Raw genomic sequence first — 25,341 nt, 5'->3', positions numbered from 1 at the left:
CTTACTGTCTTGATGTGGATTCTTAAAATGTGGCTGACTGACTTCCTCTAGGAAATCCTCCCAGAATGCTCTAGTTCCCAACAACTTTATTATTACAATACAATTACAATATGTAACTAAAACAAGCAGCTAAAGCTATACCAGAAAGGGACGGTAGGTGGCGCCTACGCTCTGCATATAACTATCTGGTATACAGCAAGGAAAAACCAACATATTATTTAATCACATGAACACAACTGACTGAATAAAGGCCCGTTGGGCAGAACACTCCCTGTCTGACGTCATGTGACGTCACTAACAGAGTCTTCTACAGAAAGCAACAGAACAACTTCGGCCACTGGTCTTAAGAATACTTTGGCCTCATTCTGCTGGAAGATCTTGACTTCAACCTTATGGACATGCTTGTCCTTACTTGGCAGTACTCTGGTGACCAGACCTAAAGGCCACCCCTTTGTGTCTGGCAAGCTCTCATGAGGACAACATCACCAGGTTTAAGATTAGGTTTTTCAATGTGCCACTTTCTCCTTGGTAGAGGAGTAGAGATATATTGTTTCCTCCATCGACTCTAGAAGGTATTGGCCTGGGTTTGTACCTGTCTCCACTGATGTTTTTATGTTTACAAACTATTTTTATTGTGTACAAAATGGTGAGTCTACTGACATTTTTAAAGCTCCTTTTCACAAAACTCCAGCTGGAGCACCAACAAGGCCAGTCTTTTGAGTGAGTAACATAGCAGGTGTGAGAATCACTGGATCCTCAGAGTCACTTGAAATTTATGTCAAAGGTATGGCATTAATGATGGCTGTGACCTCTGCCATAAAAATCATTAGGTATCATGGGTAAGCCTTGCAGTTCCTACTTGCAAAAAGATGGAGTCCAGAATTCTGCGGGCTTTGCCTATCATCCTTTCCCAAACACCTCCCATGAGAGAAGAGTCAGGTGGGTTGAAAGTCCATGTGCAGCTTTGCTTACTCAAGTATTTTTCTACACTGAGAGCGTCCAAGGTGAAAGGAATTTGCAGTTTCTTTGCTGCTCCTACAAAGTTAGAACCTCTGTCAGAGCGAATGAGTTTCACTGGGCCTCTGATTGCAATGAAGCGTCTAAGAGCATTAATGAAACTTGAAGTGTCCATTTCTTCAATCACTTCAATATGGACAGCTCGGATGGACATACAGGTAAATATGACTGCCCAGCGTTTACTGTTAGAATGTGCCCCTTTGGTGTACTGGGTGGCAACAGACCAGGGACCAAAAACATCAAGGAAGAAAGGGGGAAAAAAACTGCGCTAAGTGATAAGTTATAAATGAAACACCTAAATGATGAGATAATATATCAATTACATAGCATAATGAAAAAGCAGCGACTCTGACAATATGACACCCATATATCACTAAAATTAAAAAAACAAAAGAATAGCGCTAATATAAATTACAAAAGAGTGCATGGAAACAGTGAACATACTGTAAATTAAGAACAGTGTCAAATGCAAATTAAACTGAAATTCAATATAAATGAACTCAAAGATACAGCGGCATCCAGGGTTGACCACTCATGCGACCTAGAAGTCCATAAATTAGTGAACTAAATAATAGTCTAAAATGGAGGCATCTATATGTAACCACCCATGTGAAAAGGGATCCAAGTGAATAAATAATGTTCCTCCGTGAAAAGCAGTCCACCACCAAGAATGGAAGGGGTTACTCCTTATCGGAAAGCCATGATCCCCCACTACAGAGGATCATAACTAGCAAAACAGCTGAGACTTGAAACTTGCATCGGTATCAACTATGAGGTCATCAAATCATCAGGGGTTATGGACCAACTCGTAGAGGAAACGTACCATGTAACAGAGATGAAGCTCACATAGTGTAAAACCTTTTAACCACTTAAATACAGGGCACTTAGACACCTTCCTGCCCAGAACAATTTTCAGCTTTCAGCGCTGTCGCAGTTTGAATGACAATTGCGCAGTCATCCAACACTGTACCCAAACTAAATTTTTATCATTTTGTTCCCACAAATAGAGCTTTCTTTTGGTGGTATTTGATCACCTCTGCGTTTTTTATTTTTTGCGAAACAGATGAAAAAAGACCGAAAATTTTGAAAAAAATAAAAGTTTTGCTTTTGTTTTTGTTTAAAAATTTTGTAAATAAGTAAGTTTTCTCTTTCACTGATGGGCACTGATAAGGCGGCACTGACGGGCACGAATAAGGTGGCAGCGATGAGGTGGCACCAATGAGCGGGCACTGACGGGTACTGACGATGGGCACTGATATGCGGCACTGATGGGCACTGGTAGGCGGCACTGATGGGTGGCACTGATATGCAGCACTGATGGGCATTGATAGGCGGCACTGATGGGCACTCATGGGTGGCACTGGGTGGCACTGGTGGGCACTGTTAGGCGACACTAATAAGCACTGAAAGGCTGCACAGCTGGGTTCTTATGGGTCTCACTGATGGGCACTGATAGGCGGCACTGATACGTGGCACTGATGGGCACTGATACGCGGCACTGATAGGCAGCTGCCTACCACTCCAATGGTAGGCATTGGAGTGGGCACTGATTGGCAGCTGCCTAGGCATTGATTGGCAGCTGCCCTTGCACAGATCAGTATTTCCCTGGGGGTCTAGGGGGCATACCTGGTGGTCCAGTGTGGCTTGCTTCCCTGGTGCTCCTGGGCGACTTCCCTGGTGGTCCTGGGTAGGATCCGAGGGGGGGCTGTGCTGATAAACAATCAGCACAGACCCCCCCGTCAGGAGAGCAGCCGATCGGCTCTCCTCTACTCGCGTCTGTCAGACACGAGTGAGGAAAAGCCGATCACCGGCTCTTCCTATTTACAGCGTGATCAACCGTGATTGGACACTGCTGATCACGTGGTAAAGAGTCTCCTTCAGAGTTTTTACCTAAATCGGTGTTGCGGGGTGTCAGACTTTTATTTTTTTCAAAATTTTTGGTCTTTTTTTATTTGTTTAGCAAAAAATAAAAACCGCAGAGGTGATCAAATACCACCAAAAGAAAGCTCTATTTGTGGGAACAAAATGATAAAAAATTTAGTTTGGGTACAATGTAGCATGACCGCGCAATTGTCATTCAAACTGCGACAGCACTGAAAACTGAAAATTGGTCTGGGCAGGAAGGTGTCTAAGTGCCCTGTATTGAAGTGGTTAAATGACCTTTGGCTTAACAAAAACAGCATTATTTTTTAAAATGGTACTCTAATAACACACAGTCTTTGATTTCAGAAATATGTTTACAGTTCGAATTCGAATGTAAAATTCTATTCGAATCTCAATTCGAATTTCAGAAATTTGATCAAATTTCTTTTCGTTATTCGGAGCATTCGGTAAACCTTGCTTATACTGTAATTCGGGTATTCGGATATATCCGAATCTCCGAATAACGAAACATTTGTCCGAATATTTATTTGGAACTAAACGAACCGCACATGTCTATATACAGTACATATACAGCGGCAAGGCGGTTCTCCTGCGCAGGATCACGTACCTAGTATGTGATTCGCGCACTGAGGTAAGGAGTGCATCCACAATTGGCTGCAGCATGAACCAATCAGTGGGTGCCTGCCACTGATTGGTCACACCCAACCATTGGCTCCGGACATTATCGAAGAGTGCCCTGTATAGGTAAACAAACACAGGGCTCTCTTCTAACAGCAACAATGTGCTGTTTTTTTCTTCCTGCAAAGCAGGTAATAAAAACGGGCATATTGCTTAGTAAAACTGTAAACAACACACACAGAAAAACACTTTGGCCACACATTTAACCCTTTGATTGCAATAGATCAGTGATGGCAAACCTTGGCACCCCAGATGTTTTGGTACTACATTTCCCATGATGCTAAACTAAGCTGCAGAGTGCATGAGCATCATGGGAAATGTAGTACCAAAATATCTGGGGTGCCAAGGTTTGCCATCACTGCCCTAGATGTTAACCCCTTCCCAGCCAGTGTGATTAGTACAGTGACAGTGCATTTCTTTAGCACTGATCGCTATATTGGTGTCACTGGTTCCCAAAAAGTGACAAACGTGTCAGTTAGGTGTCCAATTTGTCTGCTGCAATATCACAGTCCCACTATAAGTAGCTGATCGCGGCCATTGCTAGTAAAAAAAAAAAAAATAATAATAAAAAAGAAAGTCCATAAATATATCCCATAGTTTTTGGACACTATAACGTTTGCACAAATCAATCAATATACGCTTATTGGGATTTTTTTTTTTTTTTACCAAAAATATGTAGCAGGATACATATTGGCCTAAATTGATGAAGAAGTTTGTTTTTTTCTACTTTTTTTTAATTGGATATGTTTTATACCAGAAAGTAAAAAATATATGTTTTTTTTAAGCCTGGGTTCACACTATTGTGGTGTGGGAACCAGCCGATTCCAGTGCCGATTCCCGCAACGCATCTTTCCCGCAGGCTGTTCACGCTGCCCTCTGGGAACCGCTGCGGGTGTCAATACAAAGTAAATGACACCCCCAGATCGGTTCACAGATCACAGGACAGGAATCGGAACGCATGAATGTGAACAGCCATGCGATCCGTTCCAGTGCGAGGAAAAAAAAAAAAAAGGTTCCTGCACCTTTTTTTGTGCGAATCCAATGCGGGTTCAACCATGCAACTGTATGGCTGAATTCGCTTTACACAGACATCGCATGTGATCTGCACCAGCATTGTGGTGCGAATCGCATGCGAGGTCTGCGTTCGCATATATGTTAACCCGGGCGAAATTGTCATTCTTTTTTTTGTTTAAAGCGCAAAAAAAAAAAAAAAACGCAGAGGTGATCAAATACCACCTAAAGAAAGCTGTATTTGTGGGTAAGAACTGACATAATTTTTATTTGGGTACAGCGTCGCACGACTGCGCAATTGTCAGTTAAAATAACGCAGTGCCGTATGGCAAAAAATGGCCTGGTCATGAAGGAAGGTAAAACCTTGCGGAGGTGAAATCATTAATAAATACAAATTATGTGAGCTCTCTACACCATGAGAGGGCTCCATTTCTTCCCTTCCCTGTTGGGAGATTACTGCTCTACACCTCCTGACCATTCAGTTTGGAGGAGTTTAAGCCGAGTTTGTTATCTGACGGATTGGATCATTTGTGGGCCATACCCAGGGCCTTTTTTTTATGTGTGTTTTGACCACCTGTAGTAGGGATCCACTGCATGTGGTAAGAGGCTGTGTATGCTATTCTAGGAGGTGGTGGATCTCTCTCTGGGTCACTTTGATCTTATCTTAAGAATCATTGCATGTGGATAAGGAATGGACTTCATATGTGCTTTGGTGTCATTTTATCCAACAGCGCTACACTTCTCTGTTTTATTTTGTATGTTTACATCCAGCAAATTGTGTTAGGAGCTACTTATTACAATACACTGAGTTCCAGCGCAGGTTTTGTTTATATATTTTCTTTTTACCAATAAAGACCTGACAGGTGTTCTAACCCCTTTTTTACTCCATTAACCACTTCAGCCCCGGAAGATCTGCCTGCTCAATGACCGGGCCATTTTTTTGCGATACGGCACTGCGTCGCTTTAACTGACAAGTGCGCGGTCGTGCGGTGTTGTACCCAAACAAAATTGTTGTCCTTTTTTTTCCCACAAATAGAGCTTTCTTTTGGTGGTATTTGATCATCTCTGCGGTTTTTATTTTTTGCGCTATAAACAAAAAAAGAGCGACAATTTTGAAAAAAAACACAACATTTTGTACTTTTTGCTATAATAAATATCCCCATTTTTTTTTTAAAAAAGCTAATTTTTTCCTCAGTTTAGGCCGATATGTATTTTTTGCAATAAAAATCGCAATAAGCTTATTGATTGGTTTATGCAAAAGTTATAGTGTCTACAATATAGATTTATGGGATTTTTATTTTATTTTATTTACTAGTAATGGCGGCAATCTGCAATTTTTATCGGAACTGCGACATTATGGCGGACACATCGGACACTTTTGACACATTTTTGGGACGATTGAAAATCATACAGCGATCAGTGCTATAAAAATGCACTGATTACTAAATGTCACTGGCAGGGAAGGGGTTAACACTGGGGGGGGATCAAGGGGTTATCTGTGTTCCCTATGTGTGTGTTCTAACTGTGGGGGGAGGGGGACTGACTAGAGGAGATGACAAATCGTGGTTCCAAGCTATTAGGAACACACGATCTGTCTCTCCTCTCCTCACAGAACAGGGATTTGTGTGTTTACACACACACGTCCCTGCTCTGCCCCTCGTGCCCGCGATCGTGTGTGGCCGACGTACAGCTATGACGGCTCGCGGGATCATGCCGACCAGTATAATGACGACGGCTGGTCGGCAAGTGGTTAAAAACTAGGGTAAAAATGAATTGGGTTGTCACCAGAACAGGAATGGAGGGAAAATCTTCCAGTGGGGACACTAGTTCTGGTGACACCCAGGGATGTCCTCACTTTGGAGGGTTTTCCTCTCACTTCCTGTTTCGGCTATGAGACAGGAAGTGAAGGGAAAACTCCCCAATGGGGCACAGATGGAAAAAACAAACCCTGACAGGGGTTACAATCCTCCTTTACTCTATTCAACATGAAAAAAACATATATATTCTATCAGGAAGGACAGGAAATCTCCATGTAGGTGCCTCAGGTCTGTGTGCATGTTATTTACATTGTATGTTATGAGGGGACACCTTTGTACAGTGTATTGTGCCGCATGGTAGACGTTGTCCCTGTAGAACTCCAGTGTCTATCCATGTCCTCAATGATCACTGTCTGATCTCTCCCACCCAGCCTGACCAGCCACTATCTTCAATGTACCCAGCTCAGCGCAGTGATTGGACAGTGCTTTGACATTGGGAGAACTCCTGACACTCCCCTGCCCCGCCCACTGCAATCAGGAACAACTCGGCCAATCAGGAGTTACATCCTGACCGTGGAGGATACAAACAATCACTGCAGATTGGCAGGGTGCTCGTCCAATCATCAGCCGCTTATTACGGAACATCATGCAAGTAGGAGGAGAGCTTGTGGTCCCCGCCCCTCTGGTTGTAGACTGGTGACAGCCAATGGCGGCGCGAGTGGGTGTGGCTGCTGTATCCGCTGTAGAGGGAGCGCCGGGCAGAGAGCGGAGCGGCTAGATCGGGTCATGCTGGGGCTGGGAGCCGGAGGAGGGGCGGCCAAGTCCCCCATAAAGCCGTCCTTCGTGTCCTACCTCACCCCGGAGGTGAGTGAGGGAGTGGGGGGTCCCAGGGGTGGGGGAGACCGGAGATTACCCAGTGCCACCGTCCCCATCATCCACCTCTTGTATCCTGCCAACTACCCCCCGTACCCAGCCACTGTGTGCCATCCTACCAACTACCCCCCTCACTGTGCCCTCCTATCCTACCAACTGCCCCCTTCACTGTGCCCTCCTATCCTACCAACTACCCCCCTCACTGTGCCCTCCTATCCTACCAACTGCCCCCTTCACTGTGCCCTCCTATCCTACCAACTACCCCCTTCACTGTGCCCTCCTATCCTACCAACTACCCCCTTCACTGTGCCCTCCTATCCTACCAACTACCCCCTGTACCCGGCCACTGTGTGCCCTCCTATCCTACCAACTACCCCCTTCACTGTGCCCTCCTATCCTACCAACTACCCCCTTCACTGTGCCCTCCTATCCTACCAACTACCCCCTGTACCCGGCCACTGTGTGCCCTCCTATCCTACCAACTACCCCCTTCACTGTGCCCTCCTATCCTACCAACTACCCCCTGTACCCGGCCACTGTGTGCCCTCCTATCCTACCAACTACCCCCTTCACTGTGCCCTCCTATCCTACCAACTACCCCCTTCACTGTGCCCTCCTATCCTACCAACTACCCCCTGTACCCGGCCACTGTGTGCCCTCCTATCCTACCAACTACCCCCTTCACTGTGCCCTCCTATCCTACCAACTACCCCCTTCACTGTGCCCTCCTATCCTACCAACTACCCCCTGTACCCGGCCACTGTGTGCCCTCCTATCCTACCAACTACCCCCTTCACTGTGCCCTCCTATCCTACCAACTACCCCCTGTACCCGGCCACTGTGTGCCCTCCTATCCTACCAACTACCCCCTTCACTGTGCCCTCCTATCCTACCAACTACCCCTTCACTGTGCCCTCCTATCTCACCCCTTCACTGTGCCCTCTGTGTCTGCTGCCCTTCCCAACCAATCATTCTCCTCTCTGGACTCTGATTACTGTCTGTATTGCTGCCACTCAGACTCTCTACCAGACACTCTCCCTCTTGAGCTCTGCTGGTGCCGGCCAGTCCTCCCAGCAGGTCTTGAAGATGGGTGATTGGTATGTATGGGCTCCCAGTGGCGGTGCCCCGTTGGGTCCAGGAAGAAGGGTGATTGGTATGTATGGGCTCCCAGTGGCGGTGCCCCGTTGGGTCCAGGAAGAAGGGTGATTGGTATGTATGGGCTCCCAGTGGCGGTGCCCCGTTGGGTCCAGGAAGAAGGGTGATTGGTATGTATGGGCTCCCAGTGGCGGGGGTCTAGTGATTCTGTGGTGGTGAGAAGATGAAGGGTAACATTGGCATGGATTGTGGGTGGATGATGCGGTTTCTCCTTACGGTTCATATTGGCACTGCTCTCTGTGCCCGTCATGCTACTTTTTGTGTCACTACTGGACACTGCCAACTGAGGAGCTTGCTGTACTAACTATCTTATGTTAGTACAGCGATTGCCCTGCTGAGCTATTGTATTCTGATGGGGAGACTGGCCCCGCCATAACACTCCGGCCAGCCTCACAACCTTTGGCTGCCAACGCTGATCAGATGCTGGTTTGACAGAAGCGGGCCAGGCTGGTGTACACACGGGCCGAACGTGGGCCGATAACGGCTGATTTTTGACCCGTGTGTACCGAGCTCTTCATGATTATTCATGCAATTAACCTTTTCCCGCTGGCCACATGCATATATGCTGCCTGGCGGGAAGGGGGTTAAAATAATCAAACTGAGTAAAAATTGTAAGTCACTGACTCTTCATGCGATTGATTTTAGCACGTGATTGGTCAATTTTAATGTTGGAAAGTTGATCGATTTTATATCTATGTATGGGTGTGTCCGACAACTGATCACACTGCAGATATAGTAAATGGTTGTTTTCAGTAGATCATTTCTGATTAGCACATATGTGCAATCCATACTGTATGTGTTGCATTGTTCAATATAAGTATTGAGGATTAAATGCTCGACTGTGATTGCCAGTACCCTAAATCTTGTACAGCCTGGTGCGGCAACTGCATGCGATTTGGACAGGAATCGCACAGCATTCCTCTTCACATCACATGCGATTCTTCAGTGGCAGTTGTGTTTTGGTGGCTTTTTTTTTCTTTTTTAAAGCAAAAAATTTTATTCAGGTTGGAAGTTTATTGGTATTTGCATGCTGTTACAAGCATTCGGCATTTCAAACGCAGTAACTAACGTTTTATAAGAGTTTTGTTTATAGGCGTTTTCAATGGGGATACATTTCTGACCATTTACAATGTAAAAAAAAAAAGCTTCTAAACGCGGCACAACTGACATTTTTAACCGTCGGTTACTGGCTGTCAAGTTCCAGTGTTTAGGAGAGGTTGTCAAACATCCAGGGTACATGAACTCTACTTCCTGAGCCCTGACCTGCAAGAAGTTTGTAATCTGTTGGCAGCAGCATTTGGTTTGTATCTGTTTAGGGTAAGGGTCTCAAACTGGCGGCCCTCCAGCTGTTGCAAAACTACAAGTCCCATCGTGCCTCTGCCTGTGGGAGTCATGTTAGTAACTGTCAGCTAGGGTTGTCCCAGTACCACTTTAAGACCGAGTACAAATACCGATACTTTTTTTTCAAATACTCGCTGATACTGATACTTTTTTTTATGTCATGTGACAGTGGCATGTGTCAGTAGTTTTTTGTTTGTACAATTTTATTTTTTACAATTTATTTTGGTGCGTGTGTGGGTTTTTTTTATTTTTTTATTTATTTTTTTACAATGCTTTCTTTTTTTTTTTTTTTTTTTTTTTTTTTTTTTTTAAGGGGGGGGGGGGTGGACAGTGTCAGTGTGGGTGTTTTTTATTTTTTTTTTATTATATTCTTTTTATAATGATTTTTTTTTTTTCTATTAGCCCTGTTGAGGGGGCTTTGGTAAGATAGCAGTGGTCTTAACAGACCACTGACATCTCCCCTTTGAGACAGGGAAAGGGACTGAGGACACATGTTTCCCAGTCCCCTTCTCAGCAGCCTCAGCTGCACTGAAAATGAATGGAGAGGAGACAGAGGCTCCTCTCCATTCATAAACTGAAGCATCGTAAACACAGGTTACGATATTTCAGTTATGTGAATGGACAGAGTCAGTTATTACTGACTGTTCATTCGGAAAAGAAAGATCAAGGGGGCAGAGGAGGAGAATGGAGGAGGATCAAGGGGGTAGAGGAGGGGGACACGGAGGAGGATGGAGGGGGACACGGAGGAGGATGGAGGGGGACACGGAGGAGGATGGAGGAGGATGGAGGGGGACACGGAGGAGGATGGAGGGGGACACGGAGGAGGATGGAGGGGGACACGGAGGAGGATGGAGGGGGACACGGAGGATCGAGGGGGTAGAGGAGGGGGACATGGAGGAGAATGGAGGGGGACAGCAGAACGGAGGGGGACATTGAGCGGGACAGCAGCAGATCAGAGGGGGACTGGAGGAAGATACAGGGACAGTCAGCGGTGATCGGTGCGGCTTTGGGGACAGTTACAAGCGCTGATCACAGCTGCGTAGATTTCACTAAAACAGCTGCAAGGGGGGAAGAGAGAAGCAGAGAAACGGCTGTCAGGCTTTATTGAAATCTATACAGGGTGATCGGTGCTTGCAACTCCCCCTCCGCCCGATCACCCTGACTGTCCAGGTATCGGGTGAAGCATCAGAGCATTTGCCCGAGTACAAGTACTCGGGCAAATTCTCGGTATCGGTACCGGGACAACCCTACTGTCAGCCTTGCAATGCCTCATGGGACTTGTAGTTTCGCAACAGCTGGAGGGCCGCCAGTTTGAGACCCCTCAGGGTAAGCGACTTAAAGGTATTGAATTGAGAGGGACCGCCAGGTAATGAGCATTCCCCCGATAGGAGAGGGCATTGGTCCCCTTGATGTTTCTTATACTCTGCATTCTCTACAATTCTCTACAGTGTGGGTTCACCCTGGCAAAGCATTGCCCATCATTCACTATAGGTAATGGGTGCCTTTTGCTAAAATGTTACATAGAAGAATTCCAGGTATGGATATTTTATACATCGTTAAATTGGTTCAGATTGGACCAGTGTAACTACGTTTAATCACTCGAAGACCAGGCTTTCTCTGGCACTTTTTGTTTACATGTAACAATCAGTATTTTTTTGTTAGGAAGTTAGAACCCCCAAACATTACTTGGCATCATTTTTATTTTTTTTTTAAAGCACAGGCCCTAGAGAATAAAATGGCAGTCATTGCAAATTTTTATGTCATATGGTGTTTGTGGCTTTTCAAACAAATTTTTTGGGAAAAAATATACTTTTCTAGATTTTAATGCACAAAAACACAATACAGAACCCAATGGTTTTTGTAAAAGGTGTTGCACTGAGTAAATGGATACCAAACATGTCCACTTTAAAATTTGCAAAAAGAAAATATCCACTAAGGTGGACTTTAAAGGCTCAAGTATAGTTGAAAGAGTGTACAAAGTATTTAACGTACAAAAATATTTATTGGTGTTTAAACATGATCACTAAAATAGTACATTTGTAGATATAGAACGATGGAATGTTCAAACAATTTCTGATGTGGCCACCATATTTTATAAACGCATATGAAGTCCTCTTTGCATCCAACGCGTTTTGGAGTACAATCTTTCTTCTTCAGAGGTGTATGAAGAGGAAAATGTATCCTATAACATAGTTAAAGAACAATACATTTCTAATAATAAAGATTTATAATCAAGTAAACCATTTTGTATAAAAAGTTTAACTCTTACACTTACATAGTACTTGATAGCAAGAAGAATTTCAACATTCCATCATGTAACATTTAAAAACCACTTTAAAATTTGCGCACACCCGTGCAACAGTGACAAACAACGTAAATTTTACTATCCCTAGGCAACATTTTATAGGTTGTTACTCTGGATGTACAGAAGAGATCTGGTGCTAGAATTAATCTGATGTTCACATGTGCATGCATATGTGTGGGACGGATGTGGGCGTTCACCTTTGCGCGGGGGGGGGGGGGGGGGGGGACACGTTTATTTTTTTTAATTTACTTTAATTTTTACTTTTACACCATTGCTTTAATTATTATTATTATTTAAATAATTTTATTGCTGTCGCAAGGATTGTACACATCCTTTTGACCGCAATAGGCATGTGACAGGTACTCTTTATGGAGAGATCTGGGATTTAGAAGACACCCCCCCCCCCCCCCCCCCCCCCCCCAATCCCTCCTCAGCCCTTTGAAAGCATTCAAAACACTAAGATTAGTGTTTCTGAATGCTTTTTTTTTTTTTAATGGCGCTGCCCAGCTTCCCAATATATTGTTGTTTTTTTTATATAGTTGCCCAGTTTTAAGTCTACGAGTATTCCATGCCGCCACCACCTCGTATGCCCTTATATATTCCTTGTACATTGATGATCCAAGTTTATATCTATATCTATATCTATCTCTTACCTAGCCTGTTGGCTTCTGGATCTAAATGGTGTGACCCTCTTGGTTGTCATTTGATAAATAATGCATTTTCCTCTTTTGTTTACCTGACTAAACTTCAACTTTTTGAAAATAAAGGAATAAAATAAAAAAATGGCGCTGTTGGCATCAGGATAAACCAGAAGTGATGTTAGGTCATCGCTTCCCGGGTTACTATAGCGGAGAGCCCATCAAAGCTGGTCCCGGCTGTCCAACCAGACAGCAGATGCGCCAGCTGGTTGCTCAGGTCTCCCAGTGGTCTCCCAGAGATCCCCAGCAAGCCATGGAAGGCGGCGGGGGGGGGGTGACATATCCCCTCCTGCAGCTTGTAAAAGCTGTCCAGCGGCTAGTTGGCCCCTAGGATTGCTTTTTTACAAGAGAGCCGACCACCAGCTCTAAAAAATACTGTACTGGAATAGCAGGCATCAACCACCCTAAGTGCAGCGATGTACAGATTCGTCACTGAGCTGGACATATAATACTATACCTGACCGATGCCCCTGGAAGATGGAAATCACTGAAGTAGATGCCACTACTCCACATCATCTCCACATGCTTCTGGATTCCATGCTGAGCGGCTGGCCTGCTTCATTGTGAGTACAGGAGGTCGGCCTCCGAGCACGGACACCATTTAGAGTGTTGTATTTTCTGAATGAATGCAAAGTGTTCTCTGATTGGACGAAGTGGAGAGTGTGATGTCACTGCCCTTCCTCTCCACCAATCGTAGAACAATTTAGACTTGTTCAGTGTTGTACCCAGATAGGTGTAGATTTCATGAGCGGCCTATTTTTTTTTTTTTGGTGTAGTTTTGTATGGAACGATCAAGGTGAATCTACGCAAGTAGCAGCTGTGATAAAGTCCAGATTCATTTAGACAGGGGAGGGCATCAGGATGCCCCGTGGTGGCAGATATTAGATGGTACACGTCATAGAATTGCCAGATTTCTATGAAAGTGGTTAGTTTACATATTTTGAGTGCTACATCACTTCCAGTGCAGTGGATGACACCCTTCCAGCTGACAGAAGACAGCCCTGGGTAATGTCTAGATTTGTGGCCGGCGTTCCCTCCCCATGGACCCGGACAGTGGGGTGATGGAGCAGACACAACCTGTGCCAACAGGCTTTTATTCTCTTCAAGCATGTTTTGCATTCTTATACAAGTCTATGGGAATGCACAGTTCTCTTGAAGCCGGTCAGAAGGAAGCCTGCTGCACCCATCATTGAATGATCTTGGACCCCTCTCAGCCCTGGTTCACACTGACACATTTCCCGCATTGCAATTGCACTGTTTTCTGCGATCTGCTGTGTGTGTCAATTAAAAGTTAATGACACCCCAAAAGCAGGTCGCAAATGCAGTGCGTTTGAACAGGATCCCATGGGTATAAACACCCATCCGATTTCCAGTGCAGCTAAGAAAAGGTGCCTGCGCCTTTCTGATGAGGATGCGATCCAATTTGAGCCATCACAAATGAATGGGCTCAGGAATGCGCTTCACATGTGGCTCCCAGTTTGAAGCTAGGCTGAAACTGATGCCATCAACACAAGACCAAAGTCACATGGGCAGTCTGATCAGGTCCGCATGTCTGTTTTTTTTTTTTTTCCCAGATGGATCTGATCCTGTGACAAAGTAGTGGAGGGGCGGGGTTGAGCTGCACTGTGGGTTTCAGTAGATGCACACAGCCGAGCTCGTGAATGAGTTTCCTATGGGGGGCCCACTGGGAAGAGGAGGTGCTAGGAGCGCCGGCAGGTGATTAGAGAAGAGGAGGTTTGGGGCCGCTGTGTGCAATACCATTGCACTGAGCAGGTTTTCCCGGTTCACACTAAAACCAGCTTGTGAAGCTCACAGGAAACGCTACGCATTCCTGTGCAATTCACATGTAAATCTGTGCGGTGCGATGTGAGCCCATTGATTTTGAATGGGCTCAGATTGCACCACGTCACACTAGAAGTGCAGGTGTTCTGCCAGTTTTCGTGACGTTCTGGCATGGCCATCTTGGTACACCCCGCACTCGGCCACACTCAGCCTACAGTCTGAAGTCGCCAAGCGGACATCTTTTTACACCCACCAAAATCTTGCATTTCACACTTTTTTATCACTAAACTGAATTTATATCGTGAAATAAAGTATTTAGAAGTCCGTGACACTGTTTTGATGTTGAATTTTTTTAAAAGCAGCGGCAAGCTTTCTGATCTCACACATTTTGCTAATCTGACAGAACATCGCTGCTTTTAAAATTCAACATCAAAACTGTGTCACAGACTTATAAATACTGCATTTCACGATATAAGCTCAGTTTAGTGGTAAAAATGAGTGTGAATGCAAGATTTCGGTGGGTGTAAAAAGATGTCCGCTTGGCAACTTTAGATTGTAGGCTTACTGCGGCTGAGTGCGGGGTGTACCAAGACGGCCGTGACGGAACGTCACTTCCGTTACAAGATTTGAGGGGTCGCCTAATCTGACGGAACACGGGCACCTTTTTTTGAATACTTTGTATCTCTCTAGCTCAGTCTGAACATTGTTGATAAACACTGTCAGATGGTCCTTTGTTTTTTGACAGCAGCAGCTTCTAGAGCAGCTTTCATTTTGAACTACTTCCCACTCGCCCACCGTCAAATGACAGCGGAGCGGCTCTCGTTCTGGGACCACGTCGTCCAGTTTAGGCGATCATGGGTGTCCCGTGTTCCTAAGACACGGCGTGACCCCGATCTCAGCAAAGAGCCGCGCCTCTTTACCCGTGTGATCGGCTGTGTCCAGTCAGACGATCACATGTAGACAGGCAAAATATTCCCTATAGATGTTGGGATGACTTGGGTCTATCTGTGTGACAACATGAAGGTACTCTGGATTTTATCACAGGGATGTGTCTTCTCTACAATCGTGCAACTAAGCAATTACTATCCGAGTGTCCTTGCAGCATCATAGAAAATCCATTAGGAGAAGAGATCTGGTGAGTGGCGCAATGGTACTCATGTATCCTGTCATTGAATCGTATTTTATTATGTGACCTCATTATGGGTGTTCTCTATGACAACGGGATTCTGGGAAGTTCTGTAATCAGATACTATGGCAACACTCAATAATATTTACTAAAAACACCAAACTGCAATTTATTTAATCACAGGTTAGTACCGGCGTTTATTACATATCACCGGGCTTGTGGTGTTTTGTTTTAGATACAGCTTGGTAACCGAACACCGGAGGAAAAACAGCCAAAGGATTTTTGGTATGACCATGAGAAGTGTCAGCATTGAAACCAATCGGATGCATGCTGCCATGTTCAGAACAATAGATGAAATCTGGTTGCTTTGGAAATTTGTGGTGGCTTCTTAAGTGTTTGTAACCCTAAAAATAAAAAAAAAAAAATCTATCTATACCTATATATCTATATATCTCTCTATCGTATTTATCGGCGTATAACACGCACATTAATTTTAACCTCCCTGGCGGTATGATTATTTCGGATTTTAGGTGCTGAAAGCGGTACAATTATTTTGCATGGAAATTTGGCGTTTTATATTGTAGGTCTGTAAATCTTAACAATAACACACTTAAATCTGTCCAAACCAGAGTCTAGTAGATATCCCGGGTATGATAAAGTTTGAAACACAAAAACATAAATTATAATATAATAAATAAAAATAAATAATTAAAAAAAATTTAAAAAAATAGTAATAAAATAAATTTCCCCACAATTCACTATCGCTCAATTCTGCAAGTGTTCTAATTTACTATCGCTGTTTTCTAGCTCGTCTAAAGCCACTTTTGACGTAAAGGGACACTTTTTGGTTGCTATGGACAATCTCCAGTTTCCAGGCAGAAAGAACAGTGTATATCATGTAAAACTGCATGCAGGGCATGGGCCAGAGCACTGGGGACAAAAGGGATGTGAAATCATTTCATACAGTACTGTAATCTGTAAGATTACAGTACTGTATGTGTTATGATTTTGACATTTTTTTGAATTTGCCGCCAGGCTCCGCCCCCGTGCGTCGCGCTGCTCGCAGGGAACGGAGCCTGGCACGGAGAGGCTTCGGAGGAGGACGGAGCCCTCGGACACTGCGGGGGACATCGCAGGATCCCGGGGACAAGGTAAGTAACGCTGCCCCAGGATCCTGCAATGCGATCCCGAGTGTGGCTCGGGGTTACCGCTAATGGGACTGAAATTTAACCCCGAGCCACACTCGGGAAAACCGCCAGGGAGGTTAAGAGGGAAGTTTCAGGGGAAAAAATGAAATTTTAAATTAGGGACTTTGAAGCAAAATAAGGGTCAGTGCCCATATGCAGCCTGATTAAGTGCCATCAATGCAGCAGCCTCGCCATTGCCATCATCGCAGCCTGATCGATGCCTATCTGCACCCTGGAGGGGGCGAGACGAGCGCCGACAGATTACATACAGTGAGAATCTCCTATAATAGACAGAACAGTGGTCCAATGGCGGCTCAGGAGACAGGACTTCCTATTACAGAGGCCGCCGAGTAAACAGGAGATTCTCACTGTATGTAATCTGACGGCGCTCGTCCCGCCCCCCTCCCTGTCCCCTCCGAGGCAGCTAAAATTTAAGTATTGGCGTATAACACGCACACGCTATTTTCACCTGATTTTCATAGTGAAAAAGTGAGTGTTATACGCCAATAAATACAGCATATATAGATAGATATCTCTTTAATTACTTAAAGCGGGGGTCCACCTATCTATCTTTTTTTGTTTTTTTTTTTGGAGTTCATTCACAAACTTTTCTTCTCATGATTATCTACTCACATGTTCTGTGTAATAAGTCCGCCTGTGTCCGATTTCGTTGTAAAGAATAACTTATAAAATTCACTGAAGGCGGTTTCCATCTTCATTGTGGGCATTTGAAGCCAACAAGCATGTATTTCCTGGATGCGGTGAATGCTGGGAGCAGAGATGTTGTGATGACGCTGTTGCACAATGCATGCTGGGAAGCCTGAGACTAGCTCCCAGGGGACTGTGGGAGGTCTGGGAGAGGCTATAAACACGCCTACTCCCATGGGAGGAAAACCAGGAAGTGCTAAGAAGATTAGAAAAAAAAAAGGTAATTACGGCGATTTACATTTTTTTACACAGCATGTCAGCATCTAGGCAAGGAAGAGAATGCATTGAGATAATGTTCAAAATTTGGGTGGAACCTCGCTTTAAGTACCAGGCCTATCCTTCAGACTTTGGTGTTTACAAGTTAAAATTTTTTTTTTTGCTAGAAAATTACTTTGAAACCCCCCCCCCCCCCCCAAAAAAAAAAAAAAAAAAAAAATATATATATATATAATATATTCTCATTTCAGACACCCTAGAGAATAAAATGGTGGTCATTGAAATACTTTGTCACACCGTATTTGTGCAGCGGTCCCTTACAAGCGCAATATTTTTGGATAAAATACACTTTTTTTTTTTTAATGAAAAAAATAAGACCACAGTAAAGTTATGATTGGTTAAACTAAACAGCGCTTGCCTCACCCCACCGCTATCTAATGAGAATTATAAGCTTTATCAATAATTTACACTGGTGAATCTCAAAATAACAATCGTGACTGAGTGGCAAATATAAATGACTAATGGGGCATACACATGGTCGGACTTTTCGGCTACAAAAGTCCGACAGCCCATCCGACAAACTTTCGACAGACTTTTGGCGGACTTGTGGCGGACTTTCTAACGACCGGACTTGCCTACAAACGATCACACAAGTCCAACGGATTCGTATGTGATGACGTACACCGGACTAAAATAAGGAAGTTGATAGCCAGTAGCCAATAGCTGCCCTAGCGTGGGTTTTTGTCCGTCGGACTAGCATACAGACTAGCAGATTTCTGGGTCCGGCGGAGTTACGACGTAAAGATTTGAAGCATGTTCCAAATCTAAAGTCCATCAGATTTGCGACTGGAAAAGTCCGCTGAAAGTCCGGGGAAGCCCACACACGATCAGATTGTCCACCGGATTTGGTCCGTTGGCGCCTGTCAGACTTTTGTAGCCGAAAAGTCCTACCGTGTGTACGCCCCATAACTCTAATGTTACATACATTTTTTTTTTTTTTTTAAAGTAATAGTGACTTGATTTATACAATGTAAAGTGACTCGTGATAATATGTGCAAATACAGCAAAACAAAGTGCTTGGTGCTCCAAAGGTGACTGTAATTCCACCACTGTGTGGTTCCGCACTCACCAGATGGGTTGGACTCCTCTGCCTTATGGTAGAAAGAGTCAACTGTGCTTTAGATCCCTTGGGGGGGCCATCCCTCTACAGTTTTCACAGGACACTTTCGCTGTTTGGGTTGGCTTCCTATGGTTTCTCTCAAACTCCAGGGTGTGCAGGCATGGAATATACAAACGGAGGTCTCCTCATAGTGTAAGATCCTTTTAAAACCTTTTTTCAGCATAGGCATCTTATGATAAAAATTCCTTTAAAAGGTGTTCAGCTCTGGTAAAAAAACGTCCCGTGCAGCTATCGGTGTCTGTTGAGTAACGCTGTCTGCAGACCAGTGTGTGTTCCAATGTCCGTGCTGGATATGACGTATCAGTACTTCAGGCTTTTAACAGTAAAGTTAGCCCAATTATTTATTTATTTTTTTTATATTGTGAAAGATAATGTTGCGCCAAGTAAATTGATACCCAACATGTCACGCTTCAAAATTGCGCCCACTCGTGGAATGGCGACAAACTTTGACCCTTAAAAATCTCCATAGATGACGTTTACAAATTTCTGCAGGTTACCAGTTTTAAGTTAGAGTAGGTCTAGTGCTAGAATTATTGCTCTCGCTCTAATCAGGTGTGGTTTGAACACTGTTTTCATATGTGGGTGCGACTTACATGTGTTCACTTCTGCGCGTGAGCTCGAACGGGCGCTTTAAATATTTTTTATTTTACTTTTACACTGACCTCCTTATTCCTGCTTCCTTTTTTTTTTTTTTTTAAATTTTGGGTCACTTTTATTCCTATTACAAGGAATGTAAACATCCCTTGACATGGCCTCTTAAATGTGAGATCTGGGGTCAAAAAGACCTCAGATCTCACATTTACACTAAAATGCAGTAAAAAAAAAAAAGGACCATTGGGCAGAAGTGACGTTTGACATCGCTTTCGCCATCCAATGTTATCCTAGTGGGGGCCATTATTCCCTCGGCTCCTGGCCTGTCAGGGGAAGAATGCGATCAGCTTACCAGAGACAACCGGAGCGAGGGGGGGGCCCTTAACCACGGTATTCTACTTCAAACAGCTGAGGTACAACACCGGCGGGCAGTCCGCAAGTAGTTAAAGCAGTGCTTGTGCTGTGTCATTTGGCCCTCTCTATCACTATATCTCTCTATAATACCTGGCTGATTCTGCCTGCTTCTTCCCAATGGGGGGACCCCACTACCCACCCCTGACCATTCTGAGTACTCCCCATTTATCACCATCCTCTGAACTCGCCCTTGTAGCCAGTTTTCAATCCATGTACTCACCCTATGGTCCATGCCAACGGACCTTACTTTGTACAGTAAACATTTATGGGGAACTGTGTCAATTTTTTTTGCAAAATCCAGATACACCACGTCTACGGGCCTTCCTTTATCTAGATGGCAACTCACCTCCTCATAGAAGGTTAATAGATTGGTTTGGCAAGAACGATTCTTCATGAATCCATGCGGATTACTGCTAGTGATACTGTGATCACTAAAATCTTGTATATAGTCCCTTATCATCCCCTCCAAGAGCTTGCATACTATTGATGTTAGGCTAACTGGTCTGTAATTCCCAGGGATGTATTTTGGGCCCTTTTTAAATATTGGTGCTACATTGCCTTTTCTCCAATCAGCTGGTACCATTCCAGTCAGTAGACTGACAGTAAAAATTAGGAACAATGGTCTGGCAATTACTTAGAGGAGTTCCCATTTAAAAAAAATAAAAATAAAAAATTAAGTCAGCAGCTACAAATACTGCAGCTGCTGACTTTTAATTGGGCACTTACCTGTCCCAGGGTCCAGCGATGCGGGGGATCGAAGCCTCGCTCGTCTCCCCCTCTGTTCGGCGGCGCCGGCATTGCAACTGTGGGCGCCGGGCTGTGGCTTCACAACTGGGCACCCACTGCGCATGCGCGAGCGGCGCCGCGTGCCGTGATTGGCCGCTCAGTCATCTGGGACCTGTAATGGGTCCCAGATGATTGACCAGAGGGAGGGAGCAGAGCTGAGCCCTTCCTGTCCCGAGGGGAAGTGATGTCACCAGCCCAGGCACTGAAAGAGGCAGACTACTAGGGACCCCCTAGCAACAGGCATTTAGAGGTGAGTTAAAAAAAAAAAAAAAAAAATTCCAAATGTTTTTTTTTTTTTTTTAGGCACATTCATGTATTTTTTTTTTTTTTTTTGGGTGGAACACCACTTTAACTAAGTTCCCTAAGGTACCTCGGGTGCAAACCATCTGGTCCCGGTGGCTTAATAGTGTTTTTTTTTTTAAGTCTAATCCTAATTCTGTCCTCTGTTAGCCATGAGGGTGCTTCCTGTCATATGTCATGTTGATAAACACTATAATGTCAAAAGTATTGGGACACCTGCCTTTACACACACACCAACTTTAATGGTGTCTTAGTCCGTAGGGTTCAATGTTGAGTTGGCCCACCCTTTGCAGCTATACCAGCTTCAACTCTTCAGGGAAGGCTGTCCACAAGGTTTAGGAGTGTGTCTATGGGAATGTTTGACCATTCTTCCAGAAGCGCATTTGTGAGGTCAGGCACTGATGTTGGATGAGAAGTCCTGGCTTGCAATCTCCGCTTTAATTCATCCCAAAGGTGTTCTATCAGGTTGAGGTCAGAACTCTGTGCAGGCCAGTCAAGTTCCTCCACCCCAAACCCCCTCATCCATGTTTTTATTGCCCCCACCCCTGCCCCTAAACACTTAGCTGACTCCTGACCCCAAGACTTTTCTCTACAAGCCCCATCTGAAATCGTGTGACTTCAAAGCCGCATGTCAGTGCGACTTCTTGTGTGACTTGGAAGACATCTGTGTGGCTTCATGATGTCTATGCAAGTTGCACCTGAAATCACTAAAAGTAGTGCAGGAACTACTTTTTCAAATTGGTGCGGCACCGCAAAGTCAGCATTGCACCGATTTTGAACAGTGTGATTGCCGGCAATAGGCTGCAACTTGTCTTACAATTTAACCTGTCAAATCGCATGACAAGTCACTCTAATGTGAATGGGGGCTAATAGTCTACTCTCCACTCCAAGGGAAAATGCTGATCTAGATTCCCTCCAGTAATTTCTAGACGCCTAAGGGCCAAAGCCATATGATCTCTGCAAATTCTCCAGAAGGTTGTTAGGGGACTCTGCAGCAGACTAGGTTGCCTTGTAGAGGTTTCTAGGGGGACTGAAAACCGCTTTGTGGGATGGGGTCTTTGGAGGGACCAAGTCTCTCTCTCTCTAGGAGGTATCTTGGGAGACTGAAGGGCACTGCAGTTTTTGGGGGCAGGGGGTACTTTTGGAGGTTGGGGACGCTTTATGGTGGGCTGCAGGCTCTGGGGTCTGGTGGCACCATGGGAGGTTATTGGCACTGCAGGTCTCGTTGGGGGGGCACTACGGCAGCTTGGAGGCACCGTGACAGGTTAGAAGATCTTCAACCATGGCTTGGGGGTCGAGAACTAATGCTATAGACAATGGTAATTAGGACAGAAAACAAACTCTAGCATAGGCACAGACAATGATAACCTGACTGAGATTCCAACGCTAAAAGGTTTGGGCTCAAGGACCATTAGAAATGAAAATAGAAACACACTTACACGCCAGAAGCTTTTCTAAAAAAAAAAAAAAAAAAAAAAGACATTTTGTTCTCACCGGCTCACTGCCATATATTCCACAATTCGAGCTAAATGTCTTCAGACACTACATTATTTCCAATAGGACCCATTCCCACCAGTAGGCTCTGTTGGAAAATAGGTCCGGAATGCTTAATTTTGGATATGTTGCTGGCTTATTTCCACTGAAGTCGGTTAATGGGATTATTCCAAAGAACATAGCGTATGTAAAAATCCACAACACCACTCCTTACATAATGTGTATGAGCTATACATTTTAAAGTTGGCTCCAAGCTCTCACTATGAGCTTCAGGGCCGCAAATATTTCCTAATTTTGGCTCATTTGCACCTTCCGTGCGCACAGAAGGCACAGGAAGAGGGGCAACCCTCCAAAATACATTGCATGTGCCACTTTCTGGAGTCTTCAGAAGGGGAGGAGTGGTTTTCTCAGCTAAGGACACCCTCCTGCCTGCGTGCCTGAGCTAAGGGTAGATGGATTCCAAGAAGTAAATGCTACATAAGTCACCTGCCCTTACTCAAGATGGCTGCAGCTGGAAATGCTGGGGGGGGTTGTTTTTCAAAGAGATTTCTCAACAAAATAAAGCATAGAGACATGGATGGATGAGGGAGTTTGAATATTAAAAATGGGTGTTTTCAGTTTGTAGCATACCTTCTACCTCACTGGCACAATATGCTTTTAAGATGCCCCCTGCCCCAAAACTTTTTGTAGTGCAGGGGGTGACGTCATCCTCCTGCCAACCAAATCCAGGGAATGCAGAGTTACCCAAATCTTCGGAGAAGAGCAGAGGGTTGGATCAACTTATGGCAAGGTTTGAGTTATCCGCGTTCAGAACGGGCCGAAAGCAGCCTATCTTAGACCCCTTTCATACTGAAGGTTTTTTTCAGGTGCTTTTGGGCTAAACATGGCGTGTGTAAAGCGCCTGGAAAAAACTCCTCCTGCAGTCCCAGTGTGAACGCCAGATGGCACTGGGGCACTGCGCTGGTAGGATGTTAGAAAAAGTCCTACAAGCAGCATCTTTGGGGTGGTGAAGTGATGTGTACACTGCTCCTGCCCATTGAAATGAATGGGCACCTCTGCTAAAGCGCTTCGGCAGCGGTGCTACACGAGCGCATTTAACCCTTTATTCGGCCGATAGTGAGGGTTAAGTGCCCCGCTAGCGGCCGAATAGCGCCGCTAAAACAACGGTAAAGCACCGCTAAAACTAACAGCGTTTTACCATCAAGGCCCGCCCACCCCAGTGTGAAAGCAGCCTAACAATCCCCTCCCTCGCAGGTAATTGTAAGCAGTGTACTATGGAGGTTCCCTTTTTGGTCTGTTTAATATACCATTATCAGTGTTTTTGTTTGCTAAGTGGTGAAAAAAATGCATGTTGATCCTGCCAGACATCCAGTAAACTCCTACCTTCTGGCTGTGCTGTACTTATCAGCCCTGAACAGTTCACATCTGTAGACTACAGAACGCCCCCTCCTATGTTATGGGGATGAGGAAAGGGGGAGAGAGGATATGCTAGAGCACTATGCGTTCTTCCGCCGCTTAATGTATTTATATACCTCCTTAGGCCCAGTCTGCCAGGGCAATATGCTCCCCTGCTGAAAGTGGGGCAGATCACTATGGCTATTCTAAAGCAAGCAAAAGTTGCCTCCTTTCAGGCACAGTATCTCTTGGTAGGTAGAATGAGTCTGTCCCAGTGTATGTAAATTTCAGCTTGCACTATTGAGCTCTGTAAACATCAGGCTTTTTTTTCCAGCAGGAGGCAAAGCGAAAACGAGCGTTGCCCAAAGCTCCACCTGCTGGTTGAAATGACAGTACATCATTTTAGCATTACAATTTTTGTTTTTTACAATTGTGTAACCAGTTGCCGACCACGCACTGTAGCTTTATGCGACTATGTAAACAATGCAGAGCTTCGTCCTGACAGCTGGGATGTGCTGGGTTTTGGGAATAAAACGGCTCACAGTACACAAACACTGGCTAGGCACACATTAACCCTTTGATCGTCCTAGATGTTTAGCCCCCTTTGCAGCCAGTGTCATTAGTACAGTGACAGTGCATATCACTGTATTGGTGTCACTGGTCCCCAAAAAGTGTCAGATTGTCAGCCACAATATCACAGTCCCGCTATAAGTTGCTGATCGCCACCGTTACTAGTATTAAATAAGAAAACAAACAAAAAAAAACAAATTTCAGTATATATACACCATAGTTTGTAGACCTAACATATGCACTGACCAATCAATACACACTTATGCCACATACACACGATCGGACTTCTTGTCGGAAAAGGATATGATGGCTTTTCCAATGGGATTTCGCTCAAGCTTGCCTTGCATACACACGGTCACACAAAAGTTCGTTGAACTTTCGACCGTCAAGAACGCGGTGACGTACAACACTACGACGAGCCGAGAACATGAAGTTCAATGCTTCTGAGCATGCGTCGAATTGTTTCCGAGCATGCGTAGGAATTTTGCTTGTCGGAATTGCATACAGACGAACGCATTTTCGGATAGGAAATTTTCCGACCGAAAAATTGAGAACCTGCTCTCAATCTTTTAGCTGGAATTCGGCCAGCAAAAGTCCGATGGAGCATACACACGGTCGCATTTTCTGACGAAAAGCTCTCATCGGTCTTTTGCGGGCCGAATTTCTGATCGTGTGTACGTGGCAAATGTGTTTTTTTTTTTTTTTTAATTAATTTTTTTACCAAAAATGTGTAGTAGAATACATATTGGCCTAAATTTAATTTTATGAAGAAGGCTTTTAAAAAAAAAAAAAAAAAAAAAAAAAAAATTCTTATTCAGTGTGTTTTATAGCAGGAAGTAAAACTTCTTCCCCTTTTTTTTTTTTCCATCCGGC

At 44.6% G+C, this 25,341-nt stretch overlaps 1 protein-coding gene across 1 annotated transcript in view; it reads left to right on the top strand.

The window, feature by feature from the left end:
- Nucleotides 1-7,015: 7,015 nt before the first annotated feature.
- The window catches only part of MTMR12 (myotubularin related protein 12), a gene marked incomplete in the record, with an annotated part of 95,508 nt that continues 77,182 nt past the window's right edge, over nucleotides 7,016-25,341 (top strand). Inside the window, 1 exon segment of the mRNA XM_073620696.1 lies at nucleotides 7,016-7,211. Coding sequence (XP_073476797.1) covers nucleotides 7,134-7,211 — 78 coding nt within the window.

The sequence above is a fragment of the Aquarana catesbeiana genome, linkage group LG01 (assembly GCF_042186555.1).
Source record: "Aquarana catesbeiana isolate 2022-GZ linkage group LG01, ASM4218655v1, whole genome shotgun sequence".
Taxonomy (NCBI): Eukaryota; Metazoa; Chordata; class Amphibia; order Anura; family Ranidae; genus Aquarana; species Aquarana catesbeiana.
This window is presented reverse-complemented; position numbering and strand designations above follow the sequence as displayed.